The following is a 19,683-nucleotide window of genomic DNA, read 5'->3' as shown; positions in this document are numbered from 1 at the left end:
TTCAGATGAAAGAGGAACAGGGAACAGGGAGCAGTTGAGACGAACCATTCAGCATCACTTAGAGCGTTCCAGCAAAGAAGAAAAGAACGCGAACAAGATCTCAACAAATTAAAAGGTGTCACAAGGAGCAACTGGAGTACATGTGAAACTAACACTTAATGAAACTCGTAAGCAAGCCATCAATGATCAAACCATATCCAATGTTTTCAAGCAAGTTTGAACCATGTGAGGTATAACACTCTTACTCATATTAATGATGTGTCAAATTGCATGAATATCGCACCATTTATTTTAAGCAACTTTCTAAATGCTATTTCATGTGAATAAATGCTTTTGATGCTATCACCAAGTAGTAAAGGAACAAGACTTGCTGAAACTAACATGAGCATAAAGTACTCTTTTCCCAAATGAACTTTTTCGTTTAGGGCCCTTGTACACTTTTCAATTGAAGTAAATCATGCACGCCTATAAGTCAATGTGTCACACTCAATTCTCATGTTTTAAAAGACATATTCACTTGCCCAAAATTATTAGAGGACTCGTTGAGAAATTTGGATGTTGTCCCAATACAAAATTCCTAAGTTGCCAAAGGAACAATGAAAGAAACGTTGAAGGAACAAGGCAGTAGTGTTCCTGAAATATTGCACTTCTTTTTAAATCTTTTAGAGGGAACAAACTTTCAATACCAATATCATTCCCCAAGTCAGGTTTGTGTTTTCGTGATTGGGTTGAGCCTACCCAGGCCGAGCCATTAGCATAATTCTACAATCTTATGATTGTGGGTGTGTGCTAAGTTCAATCATACTCTACAATCCTGATCTTGTCTTTCTCCATATCATCTTTCAATAATTTTGAATGTTCTTTCCTTATCTCATATCATATGTGTACTCTACCACTTCACACTCTCACTACCCTTGAACTCCAAAAATATATTCTTCTTTCCTATGGTTCGACGATGCATGAAGAGTAATAATTATGAATATGTTTTGAGAGGGAAGTCAAATATGAAGTAGAAGCAGCGGGTTATTATTTATCAATAAAAGCTTTGAAGGAAAATCACCGTATGATGTACGTATCACATAGAAATTTACTAGGTATCATATGGAACTTCACTTCTACAAGGTTCCGCATGAAAGAAGATGGTAAGGAACTCAGGGGGAATAAGGTAGGGAACATTGAACATGATTTTGATATTCGATGGTGGAACTTATATTTAATGGTAAGTCCTTTCTATATTACTATATGATCTTATACTCTAGGAAAGCTCAAAATTTTGTAATGACGCCTTTGTTTCAAAAAAAAAAAAAAAAAAATCAAAAAAAAAAAAAATCAAAAAAAAAAAAAAAAAATCAAAAATCAAAAAAAAAAAAAAATCAAAAAAAAAAATCAAAAAATCAAAAAATTGAAGCAAAGGTGATCAATTCTTGTACTTTATTATTTTCTCCTAGAATTCAATTATTATGAAGAATATCAATGAGTTACAGAAATTTAAACTCATACACTCGTTGAGCAGTAAAGGAACAGACGGTTCTAGGACCAGGAACAGGAAAAGGAAGCAACACTAATGTTAGTTCCTGTTCCACTAAACTTGGTAAGTTGAACAGCCACTGCAGGCACTGATTTCAGCAGTCAGTCCATGTTTCCCTATGATGTCAGTTCCTTATGGAAGATTGGTGATATATGGGAACTTGGTACGATAAGGTGCTACATACAAAGAGATGGAGGTGTGTTGGGTTTGGTTTCATATTCATTAAAAAGCTCTAATGATTGTTGAGGACCTCATTTAAAAGAAGAAACCACAAACACATCATCTACCCTTGGTTCCCTCTACTCGATTATTCACCAAGCCTTTTCTTCACACCATTTCTACTTAATTCTCGCCCTTGGCAATTAATAATGAAACCATTTTCTTCTAACCTTTTTTTGATATTATTTGTCAAGTTACTTCATTGCTTCTAACATTGGGTCTTTGGATTGTGAATTGGAATTATGTAGCAACAACATCCTTAGTTCAAAATTGGAAACTCGAGGACTTTTGGGACAAACAAGTGTCTAACCTATAAGGTGGTGTGTGTGACATATAAACTCAGGGTGTGTATGGTTAACCTAAAAAGATTGTGTGCAAAGTAACCCTTTTCGATAATGCCAAAAGGGGGAAGAGTATGTATGATGCTTATTGTTTGATATAATACAATCTAAATCCTTATCTATATGGTGTTTATTAGTATTGCTCTTACTATGTCATTATACTTGTTCATAAGTTGTTGGTTTACAAAATTAAGGGGGAATAAGTGTAATCGATTTATTGCTTAAATTGTGATAAGCATCATTAGTTTGTCATCATCAAAAAGGGGGAAATTGTTGAGTAATGAGGTTTTGATGATTGTAAACTAATGATGATTATCTATTTAACATGTGTGTCAAGATGCGCGCAGGATGAACAAGTTATGATTGAAACAAGAAACAAGTAACACGAGCAATGAGAAGTTATTGTTCACTAAAGTGAAGATGGCTACGTCATACATGTTGTTTATATGTAAATTAGCATTTACATTGGTAAACTTCATGTGGTAAGTACAGTGATAAAGGAAGAACGAAATGATACTTTATATGGTCCAGCAGGAACAACCAGAAAGAGATCAGAAACTGTTTATCAGAGTTCCTAGTTGTCTGACTGTTCCTGTTCCTAGTCACATGTACGACATGTACTTGTATGCGTTAATAGAGTTTAGGAGTGCATATAATACTTTCATATTTGCATCCTAATATGTTTGTTATACTGTAGGTAAGAGTCCATATTGGGATAAGTTGTTTATTAGACGTAGGATTTTGCATTAGTCTAGGTCTCTCATATTATCCTATCATAAGTACATATAGTTGTATGTGCTTAGGACTCTTCATATAGTTAGATATGCATTAGGAGTCTTCTAGGAATGCATATCATAGCTGGTGTCATTTATCATATATTATGATGTATTGTAGACGGTTTAGGAGTCTAAGAGTTTTAGTTTGCATAAGCATTTTAGGAAAGATTAAATGCTTAGAGTTTAAGCTTTCATAATTAGTATTATGCGTAATATAGGACTGTTTAGATTCACTGTATTTTAGGTATTTGAGTCACATAATATTTGCCATACATATTAAAGTTCTTATTAGGGTAGGAATATTATTTATGTATTAATATATTATATTCCATATTATCCTATGTGTATTTTAGTCAAGCAAATATTATAATATATGATTTATGCATATCTATCATACTTGACTCAATATCTAACGTGGTTTATTATGCATGCAAAGAAATGATAAATGACGTGTGTAGGTAAGACTTTGAAGAAGACCCAAAGACTTACAGGAAGAACGAGGATTCAAGAGTTAGAGAATCCAAGAGAAGAGGAACTTGGACTCGAGGAGAATTAAGAGTACAAGTACAGAGAAAGAGAAGAGAAGAAAATCTAGTAGCATTAGTGTGCTTAATAGATTTGTTTTAGAAACTGAAAGTTCGGAGCTGGTGGAACAACGTACGTGGAACAGTGTCAATGACGAGGGTACTGGTCCTAGTCTGCACGTAGTATATAGGATTGCATGAGTATAGTATTTAGATCACGTTACCTTAGAGTTTGCGTCCTAATAGAAGTCTAAACATAATAATACTAAGTCATGTACTAAGGAGTTTTAGTATATTTAGGATTATGTGTTTGATAGTAATTAGGATTGCATTAGTTAATGGTTAAATAATGTTTATCTTGTTTAAGAGTCATGATAGGAAAGGAGTGTCGTTTAGATAGAGTTTTCATTAATATATCTACTGCATAAAGAGATATTATTCGATCATATGTTTGTTAGAGTCTTAGGATAAAAGTCTATCATGATAGAGTTCTATTAGGTCTAGGATTCCTAAATAAAAGATAAACATAAAATATATCTTCTAGGGTTAATAGATAACATGCATCACTATATATACTGCATTCATAAGTCTAGGAAAATTGTCTGACTTAGTGGTGTTACGTGCTTAAGTTAAATCTACATTATAACCCACGTCAGTACCGTCAGTTCCTGTTCCACATACGTAGTTCCTGCTCCAGCAGAATTCCAGATTCTATTTGTTATTCTATCTTTTATACTTGAGAGTTGGGAAGGGGTTTGAGTGAACCTTGTAATTGAGAGAATCAGCTTGAGTCGAGCTGAAGAGTTGAGAGAGAAGATCTCTAGAGAGATCATTGAGAAGGAACGGTTGAGGGACTGTTCATAAGGGAGTTGAGTTTAGGGAACTGTGATTTTCCTAATTAGTAAAAGGGTTTAAGTCCCTACGGGGCCGTGGTTTTTCCTCTCTATTAGGGTAGAGAGGTTTCCACGCTAAAATCTCTCTTGCAATCTCTTAATGTTTTTAATTCCGCGAAAAAGTAGATCCAACATCTACAAACACTAATTCACCCCCCCCTCTTGTGTTGTTCATCTAAACTAACAAAGATCATTACCTCTCCAGTATCATCACTGATGTTACTTCGCTTCTAAAGAGAAACCGGGATGTCTCCATTTACCATGTTAAGAGAGATGCTAACAAGGTGGCTCATGGCCTTGCTGAGATGGGTAGGAATATGAAGACTGTTATGGTTTATCACTTTCAGCCACCTCCTACTTTGAAGGATGTTTATGAAAATGAATTGGTGGAGCAGGAGGAACCAGTCCCGTAATCCCTGTGATGCTATTATGGATGGAGTATATAGTGCTAACGTCTATTGTCTTGTCTTCTCCTAGTTTTATTCACCTTTTGCTAAGCTTGCATAGTTCTAACATGAGCTTTGTGGCCTTTACTTGTTTTTGCGTTTGGCACAAAGCAATCTATAAGCTCTTTTGTAACAAACTCTATGTTTTCGAGGCTGTTGTCCTCTAAGTAATGAATCTTCGTTTCTGTTTTAAAAAAAAAAGATAATTAAAGGTAAACAAACAAATTAATTAGAATAATTCAAAGACGTAACAACCTAATTAACACATTTCTCTTATATGTGGTAAAATTATTTTAGTTAATTTATATGTTTACTTTCTCTATTCTCTTTCTTAAACTGCATGTCCATAGAATTGGTTGTAAGTGAAAAAAGAGAGGAAGTAGTCTTATAAATTTTTTTGTGTGGATGGAAATTGTTCATAAACATGCAATATACATTAATATTTACAGTACTACTACTTTCCATCAAAATAAAATAAAATACATAAGGTCTTATAATAAATTTAATGTTCATCGGAGTAACTTATACCCACCTTTTAGTAATTTGTAAAATATTTTTGACTAACTTTTATATTATTGTGTGGTTTTTGATGAATAAATGAAAGGTTATTTACTTAGTTGTTCACTTTTTTTACTGATTTTGAAGGATATTTTTTTTTTTGAAGGAAATTTTGAAGGATAATTTTAATTAAATATAAAATATATTAACATTATATAGGAATAAATTTTAATCATTTTGAATTAACTTTGCATTTTCTTTACCATATTTATTGTTGCTGGACTTAACATTTGGGAATAAAATTAATTAATTTGTTTTAAAGGGATAATAATACGGAATATTTAATTATTTATTCTTTAGGTAATTGAAAAATGACAAACAAAGCAAAGTGAGCACTCCACTTGCCAGCATCAGACCCACTTTATTTCCTTCTCTTTGAAGCCCCCTCTTTCGTTCGTATCTTTCTCTTTCTCTCTCCTCTCTTTCTTCCCAAGTTCTTCACAGGTCTTCATCGAACTCGATACCTTCTCCAACTTCGAATTCCCTAAATTTACCCTAATCTTCACAAAATGCACAACAATTAGATGATGAAGCCGCAGCACCAACCTATGATGCATCAACATCAACAGTCTCTTTTCCACCCTGGTCTTCTTGCAGCTTCTCAGGTTTGTTTCCTGTATCTCCTTTTTTTTTGATCCATTTCTGTTCTAATTTCACTCGTCTGATTTCTTGCTCGATTCCAGATTTGGATTTTGATTCGGTGTTCCTTTACTGTGTTTATTGAGTTTTTTTTCTCGTGATTTTCTATGGTCTGACTGGCTTGATTAGGGTTTTTCAAATTTTGGATTTTGGGCTTGTTTTTCAGTGTTAGGGTTGTTTTTTTGGGATAAGATTTGATGATTTCTGACAATTGATATTATCACTATCAAGAGATCCTTACTTTCTTGCTGGCTGTTGTGATGTTTTCGTAATTGCAATTGTGAGGTTTGTTTTTTCCCGGGTTGCCGGGGGAATGGGATTTTCATACTATTGGCCTATTGGGGTGCTGTTTGACATTTTAACACTTGAGTTCGTAATCGTGTCCGATTTCAGCAAGAGATTGTTTGTCCACAGTCTTGCACTCAAGCCTTCATTTTTAATACATGAGATTTGCTTTAGTTACGCTCTGTCACTTGTTTACTCGTAGAATCGCCATATGTATGCTGTACTTCTGTTAGAATTCAGGTTCTGTGAGCACTGTTTGCAGAGTGTCATTTCTTAAAAAGAGAAAGTGTACTCATTTTTGTACTAATTTTCCATAAGCTTGGTATTCTTTTACTTGTATCGCGGCACAATGGCCTGTTTTCAATTCATGAAATGTTCGAATTGGTATCCTGTTTTAGTGTCACATAGTCTTGACTTGTTTTGTTTGTTGTTCTTTAGTTGTAGCATGTGGGGGGTCGTTTAACAGTTATAGAAGTCTTTTTCCTCTTTTTTTGTATCTTGAAAGGTGCCCTGAAAGCTAAGTGCTTGTTCATTCAGTTGTATCGCGTGCTATCACTTATCCTTTATTTGATGAGATGTTAGGAAATAGGAAAGATTTATTTTGTCTTTATCCAATATTACAGTTTAGGGGAAATCTCAAATTACATTTTGAATCATTGTGAGTGTTGAGCTTTCAGTTTTTTTTAGGAATTTTCACATTTAGCATGATCAATTTATAATATTGCTCGTTTTTTTAGCAATGACGAATTTCTCCTCATTTCATCTGGATACAATACTACTGCTGTGAGAATTGGTAATAATTACTGTCGCGTAGTTCCTTCATACTCGCATGCTTCCACTCGTGCACCTAAAGCTGTTGGCAACTAGCCTATTATTGTCACCTCGCCAAGTAGGCGCCTTACATACGTTACTCTTAGCCTTCAAAATGCTTCGACTCAACCAACACTCCCATGTAAGAATTTATTCTGAGAAACAAAATAGAATTTACTTAGAGACTTAAAACGGTCAACCTGAGAATTGACCACCCAATTAACCTCCTCCAAAGCCCAAGAAGCCTGGCCCCACTTACTAACATGTTCACCTCTACAATCAACAAGTCTTCACCTTTTGTGTCATTAGGTCTATAACTGCTTAAAACCCCCCTCAAAATCACCAAAAAGCTTTTAAAAAGTCATGTCCTAGAATTACAAGCGTATTTTATAATTTTAACTAGTTTTTGGGCTTGGGCCATCCCCCGGGTCAGTATTTGGATCACTGTAATTATGTCTTTTTGTAAAAAACAATCATAATTAGCTCCTACAATTATTAAAATAAGTGTTATTGACTTTATCCGTTACTTATTATATTTCGTTTGCGAAAAATAACACGTAACATGACATAGCCAAGTGGATAAGTCATTAGTGTTCGAATCACGAGGTCATGGGTTCGAATCTTGTATAAACTATGTGTTTCTAATTTTTGAAATATATGTGGATGACATGGAATGACATTTGTTGAATTGAAGGATTGGAGTGCCACATGTCATGGTAGACTTTCTTAGAAACGCCTTTTAATATATTACTATAGATTTTGATTGCTGTAATTGGTGTATGCAATATGTATCATATTCTATCAGTTCATCTTTTTGTTTATGGCTAGTTAATCGACTCGTGTTGTAGTTGCCCTAATAAAATACACAACATTCTCTGCTAATGCAAATTCTTGTTTCAACAGGCGGTGACTGATTCCAGAAATCAAGGAATTTCTGGGGGTACAAGTTCTGGATCTTTTTCTACAGAAGGTGAATAAATTTAACATCCTTAGTTTCTATGGAGGTTTTGTCAGTTTTCACGTGAGCCTTTGTCAACCACAAGTTATACGTGTTGGTGGAAATTTATAATTACCTGGTGTTCTTTGTATGCAAAATAACTAGCATCATATCACTATTCATTCAGGGATCTCCTCGATTGATAAAGAGTTATGCCAGTCTCAATGAAATAAATTCATTTTTAAGTGCTTCAATTTTACTTTGACATTATTGCAAAGTGCAAACCACTTCTTTCCAAGAGGGTTGGAGTGTTTTTAATGGCAGTTGGTTTAGGATGGGAGTAGTTTATCTGAAAAAAGGAAAAAAAAGTTGATTTATTAGCCACGGAAACAGTTGGGTCATGTATACTCCCTCCGTATTATTAAGTGTTTTATACTTGCCTAATCTGCCGTTTTCATTTGAGGCTTACACTTCCATATTTGTAAACTTACTACACCATTGACCATTTAATTATATATCTCTCCTCTCATGGTCTCTACTCCCAATTATAATAATCTTTTTCTCTCTTCCACCCATATCACATAATCTTTTCTTACAATAAAATTTACCTACTATCAAATTTTTACAATAAAGAATTAACCACTTGCTAGCATATTATTTTATTAAATTCAACTCAAACCTCCTAAAACTATGTGCCGGTTAAAGTGTAACTCTTCAAGAAAACCGGTGGGAGTATATATGTGTGTTCCCACTGCTAATTAGTTTAGGATGCGATTAGTCAATTTGAAAAATTAAACAATTGATTTAAAGTTGGGTCTTATGTAGATCTTTTGAAGATAACTATTTTCTTTGATGATGCAGATAATTCACTTTTTGATGCATCTCAATATGAATTCTTTGGTCAAAATGTTGCCGAGGAGATTGAGTTGGGGGGTCTTGAAGATGATCAAAGTGACCTGTCTCAACTTCCGTTACGTACTGATGAATATCATTTGTTCAATAAAGACGAGGTATAATAACTTTTAGGTGTTACTTAACTCATTTTTTTCAAACACGAAAGTGTAATGTTCTGTGTGGATAATGTACGGTCAGTTCTCCCCCCCTCCCCCTGTTTAGTGGAAACGGGTAGTTTTTCTTGCGAGTGGAAGCGTTTTGTTGAATGCGTGTGAACAGTGCTGGCATAGAAAAGAGAATGTGCAATACTCATTATGCATGATGATGTGCAGAATGGACTTAAGGATTGGGATTAGTGTTAGCTTCAATTAGTACCCTTTAGTTGCCTCTATGAGCATGCATGGAAATGTTACACCCTATGCTCTATGTTCTGATTTACTTCATTTTCTATCTCCCTTTTCTGCATATTATCACTTTGGCGAAAACTATCTGCGAAAACTATCAAGTATGTCATAACCTTCTCATTTTGTCGCCGGGTCCTAACTAGTTGCCACTTGTATTTTCAAGTATGTCATAATCTTCTAATTTTCACCGGGTACTAACTAGCTGTGAAACAAAGTCTGGTATTGCCATGCCGAATCTGAAACCCTACTTTTACCGAGTGAAAGTAAAGGCGAGAGAAGAAAAGATATGCTGGGGCTTTTGTTTGAGGAAGAAATACATGTTGATTGCAATCGTTAATTATTTTGTCTTTGTTCTTTCGTCTTCTTGAATCCGAAGGCCATGAGTGTAATTTAGCAAGTTCATTCCTTCATTACACTGTAATCTTGATGGTGGGCTTGGACTTATTTGTTTTATTTTTATGTTTTACTTTTTATGATGGATGTGAAACATCTTGGTGGTGGGCGGGTTGTATTTTGCTGTCCTTTATTTCGGCCTTCCCGAGAATCGCAAACCTTGTACCCCTTACCGAAGCGAACCACGAATTAGGTAAACCTGGTTTGGAGTGTTGCTCTCCGATAATCCTGATAAGAGTTGATGGAACTCTTTTGGTTTGTTTCTCTAATCCAATCACTTTACAATCACTCACTTATTATCCTCCATTCTAGAAGTATTCTCAAATTTTATCATCACTTCCCTGAAACTGGGGAAGTCTTTTCTTAACCATCTCGATTGATGCATGTGATGTGTTATCATGGTATTGAGCTAAGTGTTTTTCCTTGTGTTGTTTGGAACTTCAAGAGAAACATATGCCGGGTCTGGAACTCCTCCTTAAAATGCAGAATGCTAGGTCTAATAATATACTGCGAGCATGATTTGTTGAAGAAAACAGTGAATATTTTACCTGGTCGAAACAAGTGGAAATTGTTTCTTAAACTGTTGCCAGGTTTAATTATTCTAATGAGAATCTAGTTCATTAACAATCAAAAATTCGCTGCCAATCCCTCTCTGCATTGTTTGTTATTCATAGTTTAGATACGTGGATCCAATGTGGGCGCTGGGATCCACTCACCAATAAGCAGTTCTTTTAAGGAAGTGGGGAAAAGTAGGTGTTTGAGTTGCCGTAAAGAAGCCTTATTAGATGCTTCCTCCATGTCATAACATCTCATTTCATTGGTTACACAACGTTTCCTATTCTAAAATTTCTACTACTTCAAACATTTATGCAGTATCATTTGTCAGTTTAATATACTACCTCCGCTCCTATTTATTCTTTACGGTTACTAATTGCACAAAAATTAAGAAAAGAAAAGAATGTTAAAGTGAGTAATATGTGGGCAAAAGCAAGTAAATGGTCAAAAAGTTGGTCCTTTTGTGTGGGTAGTAAATTAGTAATAGGTTAAAAGTATAACAATTTATAACCAAAAATGGAATAAAGTGCAAGCGTAAAGAACTTTAAAGAACATTTCTAGAGTTATATGTGCAAAGTGTAAAGAAAAAAACGAACAGAGGTAGTATATAGCAAGATACAATAGCTTTTAAGTTGCATTTACCAATGCGATAACTAATAATTGCTTAATATATGAGCATAATTATAAAAGATACTCCCTCATATTGATATTGCTAGTTGGGGTCCAAAATAGTGAAACCCGCATGTGCGAATCCCTCCCTTAGAATCTTAACTCTCACTCTTAGAATCTTAGAAAAAGTAACCCCCATTTGCTACTCTTTCTCCTATAAATGTAGTGATCCCATGAGTGATATATATGGAGATGCATTGGTGAATTTTTTTATTCAATGAGGTAAGGTGGGGAAATCAACTTGACAAAGGGGTAAATATTTGGATTCGGAAGTTGGAACATTATTTTCAGATCCCCAACAAGCAAACCAGGCATTGATATGAAACAGGAGTACTTATTTCGGATGAGGAGACAAGGGGATTATATGGTCCCAGATCTATGTTTTCTTGGCTGTTATGGGCCTTATGGCTAAAATTTAATGTTATCTATTCGGGGTGGTGTAAAGTGGGGGTTGATCATGGTTTTGACGTAGCCCTCCATACTTCCTATTTTCCTTGGGGTTTTCATGAAGTTCTTGAAAATCGATTACAGTATAGTGATTGAGATGATTTTGTGTTAGTTTTCTATTCAAGTGGTGTAGTTGTGATAATGAGTCATGATATTTTCAATTTATTTTATGTTGCTTTATATCAATGCTGTACTTCTTTCTGAGATATTTAGTCAGTTGTTGTGTAGTGTGCGTTTTGGACTGTGTGCATCCATTATCAGCTACTAAAATATGTCGGGCTTCATATGCTTTTAAACATTTTTTCAGGGGCAGGATGTCAATTTAGGGTCTTTGTCTGATGTGGATGATCTGGAAACCACATTCTTGAAGGTAAGCTTCCATGATGATGATGCTTTTCTAGCTTTGATTATCTTTGTTTAATTGAAACATATGACAATTATATTATTCTTAATGAAAGAAAATTGAGAAGGGGTCTGGAATGTTTATTATTCTCCTCTATGTCAAGTATTCTCTTTGAAGTTAATCTCTCCACCTCTTCCATCGTCTAAACCAACTTGAATTCCTGAAAGAAGATTGCTTAACTAGTAGATAATGTTTTCTACTGCCTCCGCTCCGCAATAGATGCATCGTTTCTCATTTGGGCACTATTTATCAACCAACTTTGGTAATCATTCTTTCACATTATGTAAGAATAAACATAGTCAAGTGAGATTTTGTTAAATTCGTATCAATGCGAGGATTTCAAATATCAAGTTTTTATAATTTTTACTTACACACAATTAGAGACATTAATGTTCAAAGAAGCGTGTTGGAATACGCGAAAAAAGGAATTATGCAAGTATTGTGAAACGGAGGTAGTCGTATGATAATTACTAGGCTTAGCCTCTTTACTAAGAGATGTTGAGATTACAAAAATGTGGGAGGTTGCTTTGGCACTTACCAATAAGTTAATAGCTAGCCAAACCCTGTGACCAATTGACCATTTAAGGAGTTCAACATTTTGTGCAGTGTCCTGGGATGCCAAGGGAATGGGAGTAGGGGGAGTGGAGACCTGAGATAAGAAGCTGGAGTTGGGAAAAAGATTAGAGAGGAGGGAAAGGTCCTAGGGATTAAGGTAGGGGTGTATTTCTTTTTCCTGTTTTATGTGTGTGTGGAAGGTGTGATTGTGAGCACATGAAAGGGTATTATGTGACTTTTGTTCCTCACTCTGGATTAAGTAAATGTTGGGAATGATTGATGAAGAACTTATATTTGAACTTATACTTATATTAACCATGAGCCTTCCATTTATTTTTTGTCGAGGCTATTATTTTTTCTTCTGCTCGCAAATAAGTCTATTCCAAGATGGTGATGCGTGAATAGTTTCATAGTGTGTAAACAAAAGTATAGTGCCTTATCTGAGGGTAAAGAATATATTTAGAGTTCCTTACTGGCTGCTGATTATTCGAACAAGCTTCCAACCTATGCTTGAGACTCAATATATGGCCTTACATAAGTAATCATTCCATTGCATCCTAGACTACAAGTGTATGGGAGTAGGTAAGAAGTACACTACAGTGCCAGTTTGAACCTATGACTATGGAGGCCATTAATCATATGAGACAACTAATGGAGAATTATCGAGATAAGAAGAAGGACTTACATATGGTTGTCATTGATTTGGAGAAGGCTTATGATAACTGATAAGGTACCGAGGGAAATTCTTTGGTGGATACGAAGTAGGAAAGGAATTTCGCGGAAGTACATTGATATCATCAAGGATATGTATGAGGGAGTTAGCACGAGTGTGCGAACTAGTGTTGGTAAGATCAAATGATTCCCCATTACAATTGGAGTACATTAAAGTTCCGCACTAGCCCGTTTCTTTTTGTTGTAATCATGGACTAATTGAAGAGGTCAATTCAAGATGGTATATCCCTGTGCATGATGTTTGCAGATGATATTGTGTTGTTTGATGAAACCAAAGGAGTGGAAAGTAAGTTGGAATTATGGAGACAAACTTTGAAATCTCGGGGTGTAAGTTTAGTGGAGTCCAAAACAGAGAGACATTGACAATTATCTTAGATCGAAAAATTGTTCAAGGTTCTGAAATGTTCCGTTATTTAGGATCTATTATCCAAAAGAATGGAGAATTGGATGGCGAAGTGGCTCATAGAATCAAAGTAGGTTGGATGAAGTGGAAAAGTGCCACAGGGTTCCTATGATCCAGACATGCCCCAAAGATTGAAGGGAAAATTCTACCACACGACAATTAGTCCGGCGTTGTTATATGACACGGAATGCTAGGTAGTGAAACATTGTCACGTGCATAAGATGAATGTGGCGGAGATGCGCATGTTACGTTGGATGTGTGGGCATACAAGAAAGGATCGATTGAGGAATGTGATTGTTAGGAAGAAAGTAGGGGGTTGCACCGATTGAGTTTAAGATGATGGAAAATCGTAAGATGGTTTGGGCATGTAAAAAGAAGATAAAGTGATGCCCCGGTTAGGAGGCTAGAAGGGTGGCAAGGTGATAGGATTGCAAGGGGCAGGGGAAGACCTAAGAAAACTTGGAGGAAGGTGATTGAGCATGATACGAGCCTACTTGGGATTGAGGAAAATATGGCGTTGGATAGGATAGAGTGGAGGGAGAGAATATACGTTGATGACTTTATTTGACTTATACATCTTCCATTTTGACTCTCTTAGTTTACTTGTGTTTTGCAAACTTTTTTTTTTTTACAACTTTTTCCTCTCCATCTTTTCTTGGCCCCCTTTTATATGCTATTTTCAAAAGTACTTATTTTATTGATTTTTCCTAATTTTTTATTTTTTATTTTCTCGGTTTTAAACTTTACTTATTTTTATTATTCCTTATTATACTTTTCTTTAATATATACATGTTATATTCTTCTTATTTTACTTTCATTAATTTTAATTTCTCCCTTGTTCTTGATTATTCTTTTGACTTCCCGCTTCTTTCTTGTTTGATTGGTCACAATGACGATCTTCTATGACGATTCATGTTAGCCGACCCCAAATTATCTTGGGACTAAGGCTTTGTTGTTGTTGTTGCTGACTTGTTGTTGTTGTTGATCTAATAACATATCCAAACTAACAATTGGGAATTGTTCTAATAGCATATCCAAACCTCAGTAACAGGTTTACTGCTTAGAGTTCAGCTTTACCCTAATCTTAAGAAAATGATCTTGAATAGTCTGGTTTTTGAGTTATAGGAGGGAGGAAAGTGCTTGGAGCTTTAGACCTAATTAGGAGTTTATAGTCTGGTTTAGAAATTGGCGTTCTTTATTGAATGTTGAAGCATGATGACCTGTTTAAAGATAAAATATACGAAGTATTAGTTTATCATGTTTGGTAATACTGCTTGTGATATCAGATTCTGTTATATATACTTTGTATTTTTTGTTGGGTTAAATCTGTGGTTTATGGGATGTCAAGGAAAAAAAGGATTTATCTTGTGTGGGTTTGCTTGTTATTCATCTGGTGTATCTACTACCTACTGTTGGAATATCTTGTTAGCTTATAACAATTAGATCTTTAAATCCAGTAGTTGGTGCTTCTTGAGCAGTTGTTTCTGGCATTTTGTAGGTTTTTTCTAGGTTTTTTTTTGAGGGGAAGGCAGATTTGCAAAATGCTTGCATATGCTTGTCTGTCTCTCATTTTTGTTCTTGCGTTTTAATTTTTTTTTGGGGTTGGGGGAGGGGTGGTGATTCTTGTAGTTCATTGTGTAGCTTCTGTGCAGCTTGAAAGCAATTTATTATTTCTATGATTATCACTTCCTAACATTAAATTTTTCTGTGAACAGCTGAATCGGGTTGTCACAGGACCAAGGAATCCTGGCGTTATTGGTGATAGAGGATCTGGATCTTTGTCAAGAGAAAGTAAGTCTACCACCTCCTAAATCTGTAAGATTTTTTCAATATAAAATAGAAGGAAGTTTCTCGGGAGTTGCTCTTAGTATGTCCTGTTCTAGGTGTGCACCTGCTTTCGATCTCTCTCATTTCTCTCAAAGTTCCAGACAACCTTTTCCTCCCCTTTCCCACTTATATGTCAGTATGTCAAATTTATCTTTTGTTGAGCTCTATGTCTCTCGTCTCCCATCCTCTTGGTTGATTTTGTTGCTTCTTTAGAAGTAGGGTTATTCGCTGTCTGGATTGGTGCAGTTTGCTCCCAAATCAAATCAAACCAAACCGCACTACAAAATACTGTTAGATGAGGTGTGGTTCAACCGTTTTTAAAAATTTCTCTGCCAAAAAAAAAGAATTATTTTTATTTGGTGACAATTAAAATGCAAACTTTAAAAGCTGATTTTAAGGCTCCAACTAAAAGGATGTGATATAACATAGTATTTGTATCTATGATATTACATGACATTCCTACCAAATTTTTTTGAAGCTTCTAATACTATAAACACTGATACACCGACCTACACCTTAACCTTTTTAATTGTTGTTTATTTTTTAACAAAATGGTTAAAAACAGTTTGCAGATTAATATGGTTTGCGATTTGGACCATAGTCCCGTCTCATTTGCGGTTTGTGGTGCAGTTTGGTTTCAGAATTTTGGAAAGTGCTCATGAATGACAACTGTAACTTTGCCAAAATCGTAAAACACACCGCTATTTTGAAACTGCAAACTATACAAAACTGCAAAAAACTTGTTTGGTGTGCGGTTTGGACAGTATTTTGATCAGCTCTATTTAGAAGTATGCTAAATAATCACAGTTATTACTTCCTTTCGTTGATTCTTCCGTTGATTATACTCCAGTAATGTTAATACACAACAGTGCTTCCCTTTCTTTATCTCTCTTTGTTCTCTCTCTGTTGCTTATTTGGTGACTTGTTCATTTTTTCCTCTCTAATTTGAACTACTATAGTTATATCATGTAGTTATTTTTATGATGCTCTTCTTTTGTTTATATTTAGATCATTTATATTATCAAAAAAAAAAGTTATATCATGTAGTTATTTTTATAATGCTCTTCTTTTGTTTATAGTTATATCACGTAGTTGTTTTTATAATGCTCTTCTTTATCATGCAGTCATGCTTAGATTTCTTACCTAATTTGCAGTACAGTCAGGTTATATTCGTATACAGTATGTATCTTAATTAGGGGCTAGTGAATGATAAAAGGTTGTTTTTGATGGCAGGTTTTAAATTAAATAAAAAACAACTTTCTTAATCAAATAAAAGAAAAATGATGGTTGGGAACAAGGCCTTTGCCTTTCCTGCCTCCTTTATTCATTGAGACTTCAATTTTAGATATAGGGTGTTTGTTACAACAACAGCAACAAAGCTTTAGTCCCAAAATGATTTGGGGTCGTCCACCCCATTTTTATGCAACAAAGCTTTAGTCCCAAAATGATTTGCCTCCTCTGGGTTTGCCTGTTCTTCCTTTTATCTTCAGCTTGAGACTGCACTATCATTACTTATTTACGGTCCAGAATCTCATGTATGTTTTACTATGTCTCATAATTTCAGGTTCAGCTGCGGCAGACTGGTCAAGAGAAGGCTGGTTGGACCATAGTGTGTCGGATATAGACAATGCTTTGGAAAGTAAAAGGTGGTCATCTCAACCTCATTGCTTGTCCAATCATCCTGGGGAATATAAACCCCTGAACAGAGCACTGTCTTACCCAGAGCAGCAACTACAACAGCAGCAGTATCTTCAGCAACACTTTTCAAACGATGGAATGTCAACTCACAAATCATCTTTTACCTCTTTTCCTCCTCCCGGAGACAGAGCTCAACAGCCTTTGTCTCATCGCCATTCACTTCCTGTAAATGTCTCATCTCTGAATTCTGGTCCTGATCTAACTCTCTCAGCATCAAATCTGTCACATATGTCTGATTCTGGTCTTCATTTTTCTGGGCTATCTAATGCCCATGGATTACAATATGGTGGAAGCTTATCAGGTCTTATACCTGGTCATGGAATTACTAACCAGACACGAAGCCAGTGGAGCAGCCATGCTGGTTTGTTGCATGGGGATCATTCTAGGATTCTCAATAATGTATTGCAACAGCAGTTTAATCATCAAAACGGGTTGCTTCATACTTCAGCTTTTATGTCACCGCGGAGACAGCTTCAACAAGGACTTCGCCAGTCACTACCTTCCCTAGCACAATTTTCATTGCTGCAGTCCCAGCTCATTGGTGGCCATCCATCAATGCCCCCTCATTATTTAAAAAAGTACGACTCAGCGTACTCTGTTTCCGAGACGAGGGATCAAAGACCTAAATCAATGCGTGGTAAGCATCATCGATTTAGTCAGCAAGCTTCCGAGTCTGCAAGCCAGAAGAACGATTGTATTCAATTCAGATCCAAGTATATGACTGCTGAGGAGATAGATAGTATACTCAAGATGCAGCATACTTCTCACAGCAATGATCCATATATAGATGATTATTATCACCAAGCTTGTGCTGCTAAAAAATCATCAAGTACGAGGCTGAAACATCACTTTGCTCCTCTTCATTTGCGGGACTTGCCTTCTCGTGTACGTAATAGTGGTTCTGATCAGCATGGCCATCAATCCTTTGATACCTTAAGAAGGCTGGCCTTGTCATCCATTCGTAGGCCTCGACCTCTTCTTGAAATTGAACCCCCATCCTCAGGATGCAGTGATGGCAGTACAGAACACAGGACACTGGAACAAGAACCAATGTTTGCTGCTAGAATCACAGTTGAGGATTGTTTTACTCTTCTTCTTGATATAGATGATGTTGATCGTTTTCTACAATTCAGTCCACCTCAAGATGGTGGGTCTCAACTTAGGCGTAAACGACAAGTTCTGCTTGAAGCTTTAGCTGCATCCCTTCAGCTTGTTGATCCTCTTGGAAGTGGGGGCCATACAGTCAGTCCAGGGGATGATATTGTGTTCATGCGTCTTGTCTCTCTTCCGAAGGGTTGGAAGCTTCTGGCTAAGTACCTTGAGCTTCTTACAATCAGCCCTGGTCCTGCAAGTGAATTAGCTCGAATTGTTTGCATGGCCGTTTTCCGCCATTTAAGGTTTCTGTTTGGTGGTCTTCCAACCGACTCTGGAGCTGCTGTGGCTACTGTAGATCTTGCTAAGGCAGTTTCAACTTGTGTCAGTGGCATGGATCTCCGTGGTCTTAGTTCATGTCTTGCTGCCGTTGTTTGTTCTTCAGAGCAGCCGCCACTCCGCCCGCTTGGAAGTCCTACAGGAGATCTTGCTACTGTAATCTTGAAGTCCCTACTTGAAAGAGCTACTGTTCTTACCAACCCTAACCGACAACCCCCTGGCAGCTGTAATGTCCCCCATTATAACTTCTGGAAAGCCTCTTTTGCAACATTCTTTTCTCTGCTCACCAAGTACTGTGTTAGTAAGTATGACACTATAATGCAATCTATTTTGAATCGAGCACCGTCAAATACTGAATATTCGCGTACAGAAGCAACAAGGGCTATCCGCAGGGAGATGCCCGTGGAGCTCCTACGTGCAAGTCTTCCTCACACTGATGAGATTCAACGGGGGATGTTGATGGATTTTGCTCACCACTCTATTCCATTTCCTGTTACTGAATTCAATCTCCGTGATGAGGAAAACAGTGGCTGGATTAGTTCAGAATCGGTCAGGAGTTAGGAACAAGTATGTGGTTGACTGAGATGTGGTTGCAACATGTATGAGAGGGATGGCATGCCATGATTTCAGGAGGGCTCTATATGGGTGTTCATCTTGTTTGAAAGCAGTCACTATAAGTGCCATCTGGTTATTTTTTATCAGCGTGGTGTACTTGTAAGTTGAAAGCTTGACTTGTGTGGAGTCACAATTAATTCCATATTTAAGTTCCCCAAATTCCGATTGTGTATAATTCGAAAAAAGTTATCGTGATCGAAAATATTGTGATGCTTCCTCTTGTGCAGGGCCTAATTTTTGAAGCTCTGTTGGAACCCTTAGGACAGAACTAGCAGCATAGGGGTTTAAATTTGTACAGAATGTAACCAAATTGTTTTTATTTCCAGTCTCTTCTTATATATTGTTTGACTATGTTATTGTTAAAAGAAAGGGCAGGTGTATTTTTAGGTTGCTACTGTATGATTTGAAATTAACAATGGTCTCAGGTTTGGACTATTGGCGAATTACGAAGACCTTGAAGTGGCATAGTGCAAAATGAGGTTTTTCTCAGCTAAATTATTTGTTGATCATTATGTTGGTTAATACACGATTATGTATTTATGTTACATGCATCAGTTGTGACCCCTTATTTTTAGGTTTGCATGAGGATCATCGCAAATGAGGGAGGGAAAACTCGAATTTGTGACTTATTGTATACATGCCTTTAATTTTAACACTAATCTATGACATCGGTTGTACTATTAAGTGTGGTGTAATACTCC

At 36.1% G+C, this 19,683-nt stretch overlaps 1 protein-coding gene across 1 annotated transcript; it reads left to right on the top strand.

Moving 5' to 3' along the window:
- The first annotated feature begins 5,626 nt into the window (after positions 1–5,626).
- Positions 5,627–19,372, top strand: LOC110796286 (protein PAT1 homolog 2). Its single transcript, XM_022001337.2, has 6 exons — positions 5,627–5,890; positions 7,923–7,989; positions 8,818–8,966; positions 11,626–11,688; positions 15,127–15,202; positions 16,803–19,372. The coding sequence occupies exons 1-6, from the start codon at positions 5,810–5,812 to the stop codon at positions 18,926–18,928; spliced, it is 2,562 nt and encodes an 853-aa protein (XP_021857029.2). The 5' UTR covers positions 5,627–5,809; the 3' UTR covers positions 18,929–19,372.
- Positions 19,373–19,683: the final 311 nt, after the last annotated feature.

Source organism: Spinacia oleracea, chromosome 1 (genome assembly GCF_020520425.1).
Source record: "Spinacia oleracea cultivar Varoflay chromosome 1, BTI_SOV_V1, whole genome shotgun sequence".
Taxonomy (NCBI): Eukaryota; Viridiplantae; Streptophyta; class Magnoliopsida; order Caryophyllales; family Amaranthaceae; genus Spinacia; species Spinacia oleracea.
This window is presented reverse-complemented; position numbering and strand designations above follow the sequence as displayed.